This window comes from Nuphar pumila, chromosome 4 (genome assembly GCF_984573655.1).
Source record: "Nuphar pumila chromosome 4, dmNupPumi1.hap1.1, whole genome shotgun sequence".
Classification (NCBI taxonomy): Eukaryota; Viridiplantae; Streptophyta; class Magnoliopsida; order Nymphaeales; family Nymphaeaceae; genus Nuphar; species Nuphar pumila.
The window spans coordinates 3,793,781-3,808,361 of NC_143252.1; the positions used below are offsets into that span (position 1 = coordinate 3,793,781).

Genomic DNA, 14,581 nt, shown 5'->3' on the forward strand with positions numbered 1-14,581 from the left:
CACTAGATAGCATGATACTACCAATAGCACCACATATAAGCATGTCTGTATCTGTCCTTTCTAAGTGCAGAGTTATGTTATTTTCAGAACTATTAGTTCACATGAGACATCAGCTTGTTTTCCAAGAGTTGTAATGTACATGCATGCTGGTTGCACGCACGACGTACCCAAATATGTGAAAATGGACGGGTAATATGTCTTGTCACCATCTAATGGTGATACGGCATTGCTACCGTCGGTATTGTCATCTTCACCATCCTCTATAAAATCAGTGCCTCACAGTAAGATGACGCATGGTGACATCATCACCTTTCACCTTTGGCCCACTGATTGCTGCAATGAATGGTGATGCTCCGTCACCCAAGATGATAATAAAGCTTCTCTCTCTCTCTCTATATATATATATATATCACTTACTCTCACCAAATAAAACTTTTAAATTTTTTAAAAAAAATGAGCATTTTGTGTTGATCAGTCAATACAGATATGATCTACAGTCACGATTTAGTGAAAAACAAGTATTGGATCATGTAATTATGACACACATGTAGGTTTTTTAAGACCTTAAAAAACAACGGCTTACCATGTGCAAGAGTTTTATGATTAAAAAATCTTATTTTTATGTCCAAAAAATATGATTCCTATCAAACAAAGTATGCTAAGTACATTTATAAGATCTGATTGAGAAGATGCAACCTATATATATATATATACATATATGGGTGTGTGCCAATTAGTATCAATCACTTATTGGAAGGTAATAATACTTTGCCTGTGATAACATCTTTTATCACTAATTTAGTTTACTTTTTTTGTTTCATTTTTTAATGCTCGGGGAAGTCTATCATCACCAACCACACACAACTCCAACTCTTGGAGATCTTTATTGATTACTAAAAAGTACAGCAAGAAATGCACCTTGTGAGTTTTGAATCATGGTCATCAGGCGTCAGGTGAGAATCTATTGCCGCCCCTAGCCACAAAAGCAGAACTGACACCAATTTAGAGTGCTGACAAAATATATATGAATCACAAATCTTGTGGCATATTACCCCTAGGATGTGCCAAATGAAGAATGCATCATCATGATGTAATTAATTAAAAGGTTGTGGTTATTAATTGTAACTCATATCTATGTGGCAGGGGTGGGATGAGAGGAGTCAACACGTTCTTATTTTCATAAATTTTATGTGGATAGTTTGACCTATTAGCAATAAATTATTCTTAATTGACTTTTTGAATTCAATACTAATATAAATCTTAATTTTTTATTTATAAGAAGAAACCGCCTTGAGGATCAAAAACCTAACCGCGTTGACTCTGCCTGTTGTACTTACTATCACTATCGTAAAACTCTGTGGGCTTATCCTTGCCTCCGGGGAGTCAATATAAATAAATTGATCACGATACTTCTTATATGATAGGGGTGGAAAAAAAGAAAAAGAAAAAGAAAAGAAAAAAAGAGGTAAATTTACCAAACCCCAAGAGGGAGAAAAATTAACATGCTATTCATGAAATTATCATGAGTTGCCCGTGTAGCTAAAGGTGGTCCGAATCAAACCCCACTAGTGCACGGTGCATCCTCTAGGTTTTAGAAGTGGGCCACGTAAGGCAAGGTGGTCGTGAGGCTCCACTCAAGGGTTTCTCTCGCGCGCTTCGGCGAGGGTCCCTCATCAGAAAACAAAATTATCATCATCAAGCCTTGTCCCAATTAGACAAGTTTTGTTTCAAGCTGCCCGCCAGCCACATAGATCTAGTTAGCATTACCATCCATTTTGGGTGTATTTGAGAGTCGGATCTCAGAAAATCTCACCCATCTAACAATCTAGAGTACAAAGATAAATCTTTGAATCTTCAGCCCGAATCCCTCCGTTGGACTATTAGATCCAGAGATTTATGTAATTCTGTGGATTTCATATCTGGCAATCTAAAATCCTCTATATTTTGGAAGCTCAGATCTGGTGTGGTCTTTATTTTTGGGGATAGACAATGCACTTATCTGGAGAAATGCCAAGATGGATGGTTGACCCAACTCTGTGAGAGGTTTGGTTTAAACTTGATTCACATTTTCTTCCTCTGCAAAGTTACAAACCCATCATACTTCACAATTATGTGAAATTGCATTATCTGAACCGATCTATGTGTGGGTCCCATGTTGGTCACAAGGTAAAACCACACCTACCAATCCCTGAACAGTGAAATCACGAAAAAAACAGTGCCTTTGAAGGGTCAGCTTTGCACGACCCCGTCAAGGGAGAGTCCCTAAGTAAACTCAGTGGCCAGGACCAACATCAATTTAATGCAATACTTTGAAAAAAAAATGAATTGCTATTAACTAAATTAACAAATTTCTTTGGCGGGTAGGAGGTAGGAGAGAGAGAGAGAGAGGGCGTTTAGCAGTGGTGCGTGTGTGTTTGTGTGGGCGTTTAGCAGTGAAGCGAGAGTGGGGTGGGGGGCTTTCGTTCACCTCTGCCTCTCTCCTTCTCCCCACCTCTCCTCGAGTAAGATCGGTATCGCCTCGAACTTTCCAGAGGGTTCTATAAGGCGAAGCACTTGCCTTTCAGACTGCCGCTCTACCGTCTTCTTCTCTCTAACGCAGGGGACGGTGGGGAATTCCCGGGAGTGGTTTGGTCGGCAATGGAGTTCTATGGTAGGAGCCCCACAATGGAGGGGTCTCCTACTGATCCTGCCCTGGAGTGGAACCCCCCCACTGCCGTGACCGGGCTCGAAGGTGAGTGTCCTGCGCTTGCATTGGCCAATTCCGTCGGAATCGGCGTTCAAATTGGGGTTTTCTCAGGTGGGGATTTGGGGGTTTCTGGCGATTTCGGGAATGGCCTGCGGAGAATCGGGTCGTTTATGAATTTGTGTTGTTTGCATTGTAGAACCCATGTGGCAGTTGGTTTTGGGGGGCGACGGCGGCAGGGAGTCGTACCCTGAGCGTCCGGGGGAGCCCGATTGCACATTCCATATGCGGACGGGGTTCTGCAGATACGGCGCGAGCTGCCGGTTCAATCACCCCCGTGGCTGGAATCTGGTAGCCAGACTTCCTTCTCTGTGTTTTTTCATTTGGGTTATTGATTTGTATTTGAATTGTGCAGTCTGCTGAGTTTGTTCATATCGATCTGTGGTTTGTGTGGGTGCGAGAGATCTAATCGATTTGATTCTTAGTACAACATGAACAATAAGGAGATTTGAATCATTCAATGTTCTTCATTTTTTGAGAACCATTGGTTATCTGCTTATTGGTGTTCAATTGTGAATCTCTGATGATGAAACAGTCATTTTTTCGGTTATAGATGGAAATTGGAGTTGTATTTCATTTTTGTCATTGCAATTGTGCTGGCTGTGGTGGTAGGTTTGATGTGAATTTGAGATAATTGAGGGGTGGTTTTTGATCTTTGTTGGAAGTCTGATTGGTGTTTTCCTTTCATGCATGGGACTAAGGTGGCTATTTTTTCTACATGGAGATCTATAAAATGCAACTTTATATAGGAAAGCTATGGCTTTTGTTTAGTGTGAGTTATACTTGGCAGAAGAATTCAGTTTGATTTCTCTGTTTTCACTTGGAGTGCTTACACATACGTATAGTTGAATATATGGCTATGCGGATGAGTATAACGGGTGAGATAAAGGATTGCTCTTTGATTGCCCAGAATGTGGTAACTATGTTACTTTTAGCGTTTTTTCTTCCCCCCCTTTTCAAGTTTCTTTCATCGACAGTGTTTCTTTTGATTTTAAATGCTGTTAGATCTGTTTGCCATTGACTGTAAGGCAGGATTTTGATTTTGTGAATTGTATTATTTGTTACAGCAGGTTGCAGTTTTAAGAGCAGGGGAGTACCCAGAAAGAGTTGGTGAGCTTGTCTGCCAGGTATATCTTTTCCATTTTGTTTAATGTATGTTAACCTCCATCACGTTTTGGTATATATAAACATCATAAGGATTCTTATGTTTCTCTTTGATGACACCAGGGCCTGGTTCTTGGCCAATTCAGTTGTCATTTATCTAAAATCCATGTCTGTAATTGTTCTCTATGTTGCAGTTGTTGTACAACTTTGGAATATCACAAACTTTTTGTAGGCATGTGAGTTACTTTGAATTATGACAAACTTCTTGTAGGCATGTAAGTAGTAACTCACACGTACATGCCTGATTTCAGTGACTTTTGCATGAATTGCTGAGGTCCTGCGCTTAGTGTCATATCATTATGAAGTTTTATAAGAGAATACTGATGATATCTTTCTCAGTTGATGATTTGAGATAAAAGCTTTGCACATATGGTAGTCCATTAATTTGCTAATGTCCAACAATTGATTAAATTGTGTGAAAAAATCATTTAATGCCAGACTTTACATGTATACAGCTCTGGCTGGATGGCCTTCTCTGCAATAAGGGCCTTGAAAAAAGGTGTTCCTGATTCTGTCCAGAGAGGAGGGAAGCATCTCCCCTCTTCTGATCACAACAACATGACCCGAAAGAAGGCTGAAAAAAAATGCTTTTTGGTGGGGGGTGGAAGGTGTAAAGAAACGACTTTGAATGCATTAGGTTCAATAATGAACCAATACACATGCACATGAGGTGCGGATATACCCATTAAAGGGAAAAACACAAGCACATAATGTGCTAACACATAAACTCACGAAAGGGGCAAAAATGCCTATAAGGCATAAGTTAACATTATTGAAGATAAGAAGGGTGTAACACCCATTACAATGGAGCAAAAGCTCCTCCAAGAAGTAGTAAAAATACAAGGGGGAAAGCCCCTATTTATAGGCCTTTGAGAAGCCACATAGGGGGCTCCCAAAGGAGTCGTTGGGAGCCCCCAACGACTCTTTTGGGGAGTCCTCCAATGTGGCGCAAACCACAAAAAATAAATTTAGAAAAATAAAAAATAAAAAATAAAAAATAAAAAGAGAAAATACAATCATATTCCAAAATGAAATATGCGTAAAATGACTAAACTACCCCTATGGCTAATATAGAAAAATATATATTTTATATATATAATTATGATGATACATATACATATATACCATATATGTATATGTATCATCTTTTATATATAAAATATATTTAATTACAATAATTGATGAGTACATTTTAACACCCCCCTCAAACTTTGCGTGGGAAAACGAAAAGATTGAAAAAGAGTCGCAAGACTCCAAGAGGCTTCGGTAAGGATGCCAGCAAATGCCTTCCTCCAATTGTCTTTTAATGGTGAATACATTTCCCGAACTATCCAAGGTACTTATTTTTATCCCATCTTCAAGATCCTGTGGAATAACAACAAGAAACAAGTAAAAAATATCTTTGCACTTTACTCAAATGGAACATTCCTAACAAGATGAATTAATCAAAACCATATCGGATGACTCATCCACAAAATAATGGTGCAAAAATATAACTTATGCATAGTAATTTGAAGCACATGATAGGATAATTACTTTAGCATGAAAAGAAAATTTAGAAAACCAATATTTCAAAATCATATATTATGTTAAAGAGAGAGGAAACGAATTACAAGAATGCATAATGCTTTCATAAGCTCTAAAAATGGTCAAAACACAACCCCACAATGAGGAATAAAGCAATAGTCCGCCATGGGACCCCATAAGAGGCTTATAATGAAGTACCGAACAGGAGAAACGAAGTGTTCAAGAACAAACAAGAGAGCACACACATACCCAAATAGCTACTAATGGGCAAGAGAACAACAAAACCACAAAAGTGGCAAAACACCCAAAAGAAGAGGAAAATATATATTCAACTCAAGAAGGCTTCAAAGAAGCATATAAGGAGGTATGAGTTATTGGGTGTTATTCATTTTACAATGCATAATCTACACATTTCTCTATTTTAGTAGGGAACCTTACATATTTAGGAACATCTCAGTCAAATGATTGCAATTATAAAAATTTATTTTGCATATTAAATACAAAGGTAGCCAAAACCATAAGCACTTAATATGTAGATTAAATGCCAAAACATTTTGCTTTTAAAATATGCATATTAATGATATGATTCTCTTGTATCTTTAAAGTGCAAAATATGAATGAAATTTCACAAATTTCAACAATAGTTCATCTACTACAAGCAATTACCTCATTAGCCCTCCAAAACCCACAAACAAAGTGTATAAGCTACTAGAACAAGAACATAACCATAATGCCATTAAAGGCCAAAAGACACACACAAAGGTGTGTAAAAATACATCTTGTCTACATATAATAATACTTGAAATGAGTGTATCAACGACAAGAACAAGAGAATACACGCCAACATGGACAAAAAACATCTATTGTCTACGTAAAAAGACACTAAAAAACAAGTATGTTTAGCTACTAGAACAAGAGTATCAAGCCAACCATGGGCTAAAACACAATACATCTCGTTTACATAAAATGACACTTAAAATGAGTGAAAGAAGCCAACTATGGGCATACATCTCAGCGACTAGAACAAGGACACAAATGCCAACATAGACTAAAATCACACACCGTGGTGTGAATCAACGTGCCTTGTCTACATATAATAACACTCAAGACAAGTGTGTTCAGCTATTAGACCAAGAAAACAAAGTCAACAAAGGGCTACCAACACACAAAGGTGTAATAAAATTCTTGTCTACATATGATGACACTTAGATAAGAGTTATAAAAGGAGAAGACTTTTGAGGCAATAAAACTTATAATGACAAACATATAAATAAAACTTTGAATTAATAGAACAATATTCTTCAAACGAATACCCACAACAATAACATTTTGGAATACTTGTGCACAAAAAACACAAGACACAACCTTACAAGTGTGCAAATGCACCCATAAGTAATATAAACAATAAAAGAAGATGGGCTATAATCCAAAAACCTTGATTTAAATATACCTTAAAACATTTAAGGTTTCAAACACCATATATCCATCACATAAGAGCATTCATAATATCAATGGTCAAAAAAGGAAAAACGAGTGACACACTCATAATTAGAGATCATGTAACAAATCATTTTAGAGTCCCAAGGTGCCCATAACTCACCTCAACAACCATCTTTAATATGGTAAGTGGACAATCTAAAATGACATAACACAAGGTGTCATAACTCACCTCAACAACCATCTCTAATATAACAATAAGGTCATACAAAAAAGGATTGATGCATCATATAACTTGTGATGGATAAAAATAAATGCCATAAAAAGGCAATGAACACTTAGGGAAATCATTTTCCAAATATGTGATTTTACAAAGAGGGTCGATTCAAAGGTCCAACATAATTAATCACAACAATATGCCTTATAACAATAACTTTGCATAAACACGAAATTATGTTCAATCATGATTAATTCCTTAAAAGGAAGTCATTATCAAAAGACTTAATAAACACAACATGAAATATTTAAGCAATGTCATGTGTGAGAATGGGTTTGGAATAATTCAAGGATCAAATCAAACATTTATAATTTGCAATTATATGCATACCAAGATATAAAATGACAATAATCTTAAATGAGCAAATTTAGGACGACATGTAACAAGATATTGCGGAAGCACTTACAATGATAAAAAAAACAATCTTACAAGTCCACTAAGGGACAAACACAAGCTCTAAAGAAGGCAATATAAACAATTCTTATTGAAAAGAGAGAGAGAGAGCTCTCAAGCATTCATAAAGATGGTGATATTTAAAAAGTCTCATAAAAAAACCAATATTGTTATTTTAAAAAGAAGCTTATAACAATCATGAAATCTTCTCAAAGAGCATATACTCATAAGAAGATTCACAAGGATAAAAAGGTCTCTCAAAGGGAGATCCAACAAAAACAAATCCCCAAAAGAGGGTACATATGAAAGGAAGAGGGAAAACTTCATTAAAGTGAAGAAAATTCCAAATAAAAAAAGGAATAATAGGATTGCGTTATGGCAAAAATTCATAATATTATTAAAAATATATGACTTAATAGATTATAACCAACTTCTAATATAATAAGTATGCAACAAACATTGATGAAGACCATAAATTTTATAATAAAACACATTATTGAAATTGAATTGAAGAATGTAAAGAAAATAACCATATTTCATGAGATCATTTTAAAACTTAATTCAACCGGTATTATAAAATGCCTTCTTAATCAAATATTGCTTATATGAAAAGAACTCATTAGGTAAGAAAATAAAACATTAATAAGGAATTTTTCATAGTTAATATATTTCAATCACACGATATTATGAAAAGCCTCATATAGAACATTTTTAGAAGATAAGCACATACCTTTAATATGAACCAACAATTATGATGAGAGTATGTGAACAATGTTACATATCTCATAAACATTTTTCTTTTTAAAAGACTTATTTTTCATATAAACGGTATTCTTACAACCAAAATTAGGTATAAATTCAAAAAATCCAATGGTCATATCCAATGGTCAAAAATTCAAAAAATTATCGACCCATTAGACCATGTTTTGAGCAATCACACATTTAATTATTCAAAAAACAAGTTCATCGGTTTTAGAATTTATCAATAAAAGACTTTCAAGAAAAGACATACGAAAAAGAATAATTTACGAAAAAAGGTTCAATGAAATGTTAAGAACCCAAAATCATAATGACAAAGAGAACACATATGCAAAACATATCTTTAAGAAAGCTCAATGAAATGTTAAGAACCCAAAAAACATAATGCACAATATTTAAAGAAATATAATGCATACCGAATAATTTTAAGAAACAAAAGAGCGAAATGAGGACTTCACCATTTTTCTTTAAACTTTCTTGAATAACACGCTTCTCGATGCAACAAAGAGCAACTCGATCCCAACCTTGCTCTGATACCATGTAAAGAAACGGCTTTGAATGCATTAGGTTCAATAATGAACCAATACACATGCACATGAGGTGCGGATATACCCACTAAAGGGGAAAACACAAGCACATAATATGCTAACACATAAACCCACGAAAGGGGCAAAAATGCCTATAAGGCATAAGTTAACATTATCGAAGAGAAGAAGGGTGTAACACCCATTACAATGGAGCAAAAGCTCCTCCAAGAAGTAGTAAAAATACAAAGGGGAAAGCTTCTATTTATAAGCCTTTGAGGAGCCACATAGGGGGCTCCCAAAGGAGTCGTTGGAAGCCCCCAACGGTCACATTTGTGACTGTTGGGGGCTCCCCAACGACTCTTTTGGGGAGTCCTCCAATGTGGCGCAAACCACAAAAAATAAATTTAGAAAAATAAAAAAATAAAAATAAAAAGAGAAAATACAATCATATTCCAAAATGGAATATGCGTAAAATGACTAAACTACCCCTATGGCTAATATAGAAAAATATATATTTTATATATATAATTAGGATGATACATATACATATATACCATATATGTATATGTATCATCTTTTATATATATAAAATATATTTAATTACAATAATTGATGAGTACATTTTAACAGAAGGCGCATGTTTGTGAGTGTGTTAGGGTCGTAAGAGATGGAACGAGCAAGTTGGGTATATTTTTGCAACCCATACCTCACATCCACTTTTGTATATATTTGGTAATCAGGTCTTAGTTTGCTTAAAGTAGTGGGATAACTTATCATCAAGTCATCTGCCTACAACTGCTTGTAGTCCACATAGGGTCATTAAATTAACTGGCTTGAGACATCCACATAGTGGGATACCTTATTGTCAAGTTATCTGTCTACAACTGCTTGTATTCCACATAGGGACATTAAATTCACTGGCTTGACCGCTCTACCTTTAGTTTCTTGTGTTTGGTTATGATTGAAGAAGCAAAGCTGAAATGCTTAATGATATATGCATCAGCAGAACTTAGGTCTTGGTGATGTGCAGTTGTATAAGCTCTTATTTGTTGCCAGACGATGCTTCTCAATACTTATAATTCTAAACCTTTTATTATTTCTTTGTTGATTTTATACATCTATTTATGCTTTTTAGAGTTAGATCTTAATTAGATATTGTTGTCTGCTTGTCATGTATTTTCTTATTCCCTAATATGCTGACCTCAAACTTGCACATCTTCAATTTATACATTGTTTTCATAAGGTCTTACTGTGACTAGGAAGTGAGTCTTGTCTTTAAAGTTTCAGGGTCATAAAAGAAAGACCAACCCTTGAAATTGCATAATTCTTTTCAAACAGAAGTCTGTATCATGAAAGAGCCACTTAGAAACTTCAGAAAACACATTATATGCTACTTGAAATGGCTATCATTTTTCTTATATGAGCAATCAGTGCACCGATTTGTTTTAGGAGTTATTCTGGTTTCTTTGGAACCTTTATGCGAATGCTTTTTATTTTTAGATTCATTTAATTTTTCACTTGGAACTGTGAAATCAAACTGACTCACTCTTCTCATGGTTGTGCAGTATTTTCTGAAGACTGGCACTTGTAAGTTTGGTTCAACCTGCAAGTACCACCATCCAAGATATGGGTCAATGAGCACAGTGCCAGTAAATTATTTGGGCTACCCACTTCGACTGGTTGGATTCCTTATCATTCTTTCTGCAAATCTTTGATAGAATTTTGCTCATGAACTACCATGAGGGGCTTCCTAACTAGTTATCATTTTGCTTTCATTAACTTGATATGGAACCCTTGATGTAAAACTAGTCATCACTTGTACAAAAATTCCTTTTTTAATTGTTAGAACTTGAATAAGAGCTGCAAATATTATATTGTCTGAATGGATCTAGATAATTCAAAGTGCTCATTTTGAAATAACCTATGTTCTGCAGGGTGAAAAGGAGTGTAGCTATTATATGAAAACGGGACTTTGCAAATTTGGTATCACCTGTAAATTCCATCATCCACAACCAGCTGGCACCTCACTGCCAACTCCTGTGCATGCATTTTATCCCACGGTGCAGTCTCCTTCACTTCCTTCTCCTCATCCATATGGAGCAGGAGCAACGAGCTGGCAAGCTGCTCGGCCACCAATTTTACCCAGTTCGTTTGTCCAAGGGCCTTATGGTCCAGTTTTACATCCGGGAATGGTTCCGCTTCCAAGTTGGGGTAGCTATCCAGTAAGTCTAATCACTGTCAAATCTTCAACTATCCATTGTTTTTGAGGTGCTGTTCTCTGACAGTCTTCTTCATTAATTATTGGTATTCTATTATGTGAAACAGCCTGCAGTAGCTCCTCTAGCATCTCCTGGTACACAACATCCTGCTGGAACAGGTTCACCTTATGGAGTGAGTCGAGTGACACATCAGCTATCTCCTTCTGCACCTGCATATCAGGGACCCTTCTCTTTGTTGTCTTCTCTTGCTGGACCTTCAAGCAGTAGCCAGAAGGAAAACATTTTTCCTGAAAGGCCTGATCAGACTGAATGCCAGTTCTACATGAGAACACGGGATTGTAAATTTGGCTCCAACTGTAGATATCATCATCCACATGACCGGGTTCTCTCAAAAACAAGCTGTGTCCTCAGCCCCATGGGTCTGCCTTTGCGACCGGTATGTTTTCTTAACGATTGATTACACTTCATATTTGAAGTAGTAGCAGTGGTGGTTGTAGTAGTAATGATGGTGGTGGTGGTCATCACGGCAGTAGTGGTAATAATAACAACAATGATAATGATAATGATAATGATAATGATAATGATGATATATTTAGTATTTATTAATGATAATGTTGATGACGATGATGCCAACAACAATTTCCACTATCTTTATGTGATGATCTTATACACTAATTTTGTGGCTTTTCTGGGCACTTTCTTTATGAATCACCTTCAATTTTTGAGGATCTGGCTGTATCTCATTGTAGTTACTAGAGAAATGACTGATTTGGGTCTGTTTGCGTAAGAACTTCCCAAACTTGAGGACAGCAATTCTCGACTTCGCATCTAGAATCTTCATTTAAAATGCTTTAATATTTTCTTTGAAATTTTTACTTCAAATATCAGAGCTGATAAATTAATTGAGTGAGATTGGAGCCTACAACAGGGGTGAATCAAACCAGAAGACTGGTCATGCAAACAAAGCTTCATAGTGGGGCAGATCCTATCTGGCAGCTGATGGAAGAATGTTATCATTGGGGTTAGAATATTAGTTTAACTGTATCATAATGTTGTTATGATATCATCATTATTGAGTAAATATTTTGCTGCAAAAAATCTTATAAACAAAAAAATTATCAAATTTTTTTCCTAATATTTGTGAAGATTTTCTCAAGATTTTTCTAAGGAAAATCTTCTGAGAATTTCATGAGATATCAATAAACTCCAAGTAACGCCATTTTGGACATAGATCATAGCATATTAGCTCCATTTTGGATGTCTGAGCTAAAATGGTTCTGATGTGCCAGTTCTGTTGGAGTTGAACCATCTATGGGCTTTCTGTATCAATTGTAATTTTGGAGATTCCTGCCAAACTGTGCAGCAACTTTTATACATGATTCTGCACTCTGTCTTCCTTGTGGCTGATAGACTTTCATGATCATTCATGTGTGTGCTCTGAGTTGGTTTAGGTGTGAGGATTGTAGTCCTCCAATTTAAGTCAGTGTCTCTCAACTAAACATTACATGATTCTGCACTCTGTCTTCCTTGTGGCTGATAGACTTTCATGATCATTCATGTGTGTGCTCTGAGTTGGTTCAGGTGTGAGGATTGTAGTCCTCCAATTTAAGTCAGTGTCTCTCAACTAACCATTCTGAGTTTCTGTCCTTTGGGTGGTTGGTAGATTAGCAATACATTCTGGGCCGGTTATAGTCTCTCTCTCCCTCTCTAACCATTAGATATGTTGAGTCTGTCTTTGACCTCCTGAGCATCAGTTTTGCTTGCTTCTCTATTTCAAGACCATATTTTTTATGCCTTTTTGGCTTGTATGTTTCCTCTACTGCCTCTTTTCCAGCATTCTGTTCAAATGTGTTTGTTGAAGATGAAAATATTTCTATGGTTGAAACAAACTTTGATAAGTTCTGTATAAAATAGCTTTTCTTGTCAAGATAAAATGGAGGATGTCAAGTCATCGTGCCCTTTATGCCCTAGGGAGACACACATTCCACAATGTTGGGACAAAGGGTCTTAGTTACCAGACCATGCATAGTTTTCTGAAAGAAATTGGACTATATACACTAGACAAGCATTCATGTTAAAAGAGTTCCCGGAGAATTGGCTAAAGCATAATTCTTATGAATGTATGGTGTTTTTTTTTTGTTTGGGGGGGGGGGGGGTGTTGTTGATCACTTTTACCGTTGAAAAATTGTAAACCCTTTCAGTCTGACCCGTTTTATTTGAACTGGCAGGGGGGGCCAACTTGTACATTCTATGCACAACATGGAGTATGTAAGTTTGGACCGACATGCAAATTCGATCATCCAATGGGAAGCATAAGTTACAGTCCTGCCTCATCTCTTGCTGATATGTCATATCCTGTTGGATCGTCTATGGAAACTCTAGCTCCATCCTCGTCCTCTGAGCCCCTGCCCGAATCCATGACCAGATTCAGCAAAGATTCTTCTACAATCAAGGAGGGCCATAGAGGCCCTTCTTCTCAGACTACATCAAGTGGTTCAATTTTCTCAAGGGGTGGACAGGTCTCTACTGCCTCCATTCAGAGTACTGCTCCTCCAAGTGGTATTACTGATCATGGTGGCAAGTTGCTTAGTTGAAGCCAAGGGAAAATCCAACACCATTCATGCTATTTTCCTCAACCGAATTTCATTAACCCATGGTATGTGTCCTTCCCTTCAAAAACTTCATATATACATGAATATCTCTCAGCAGAAGCCCTTCCATTTCTTGACAGTCCTATATCTGATCTAGGTCTAACCTAGGTTAGGTCTGGTCATCCTGTTTATGTTATACTCGCATAGTCAATCTTTGTTGTCTGGAATAAACAAGCCCTTGTCAAAAAGGTATATCAACCCATCAATCTTCTGCCTTTATATTGTCCCAATAAATCCAAAAAGAAATCCCTTGCAAGAACCACTCTCTGAAGTGCAACAGTGCTCTGATCTTTCTGGAAGCATGGGGATCAGGTGCATCATGTGCTTCAGCAGTGTGAACTTGCCACTGCCGCGTCTGCATTTCAGCATTGTACGGAGTTGCTGGTATTTTCTACTGGCTTCCAGTTTGTTATATTTTAGCTTTGTTTCTTAAGATTATAAATGTATGGGTGGTTTTCTTTCCCCCCTTTTTTGCCGAGGGAGTGGCAAACACAGAGAACTAAATCTTCATGCTTACCCCACCAATTGTCAATGATTCGACTGTTTATAATATATCTTAGATTGTCTGTTATTGTTTAACTTGTAGATATTATGAGTCATCTTGTTTCCATTACTGTTCCAAACATGTAAGGGTAAACATGCTACATGATAATAATTCTAATTTTGTTGGCTTTTTAGGTTTAGTCTGGGTAGTGTGCGAAATTTCACTCAATCAGAACACGTCTTTGAAACTGGAGACTTGTTTCTGATGAGGCTTTGCTCCTGCATCACTCAACCAACCATGTGGTGAACTAAAACAGCTTGCTCCCATGCTCATGGGCGAAGCTATCACTATGGGCCTTGTTTGTTTCACATGCAGGGTAGGAAAGTGCCTTTGGTTTGAA

At 36.7% G+C, this 14,581-nt stretch overlaps 1 protein-coding gene across 1 annotated transcript; it reads left to right on the plus strand.

Moving 5' to 3' along the window:
- Positions 1-2,399: 2,399 nt before the first annotated feature.
- LOC149839095 (zinc finger CCCH domain-containing protein 32-like) lies at positions 2,400-14,366 on the plus strand. The gene is made up of 7 exons (XM_090004000.1): positions 2,400-2,731; positions 2,883-3,034; positions 3,811-3,870; positions 10,393-10,506; positions 10,762-11,049; positions 11,153-11,482; positions 13,275-14,366. The coding sequence occupies exons 1-7, from the start codon at positions 2,638-2,640 to the stop codon at positions 13,638-13,640; spliced, it is 1,404 nt and encodes a 467-aa protein (XP_089860126.1). The 5' UTR covers positions 2,400-2,637; the 3' UTR covers positions 13,641-14,366.
- Positions 14,367-14,581: the final 215 nt, after the last annotated feature.

Coding starts and splice junctions, on each gene's coding strand:
- LOC149839095 (XM_090004000.1), top strand. CDS start 2,638: ATGGAGTTCTATGGTAGGAGCCCCACAATGGAGGGGTCTCCTACTGAT. Junction 10,507..10,761: donor TGGGCTACCCACTTCGACTG/GTTGGATTCCTT, acceptor TATGTTCTGCAG/GGTGAAAAGGAGTGTAGCTA. Junction 11,050..11,152: donor CAAGTTGGGGTAGCTATCCA/GTAAGTCTAATC, acceptor TATGTGAAACAG/CCTGCAGTAGCTCCTCTAGC.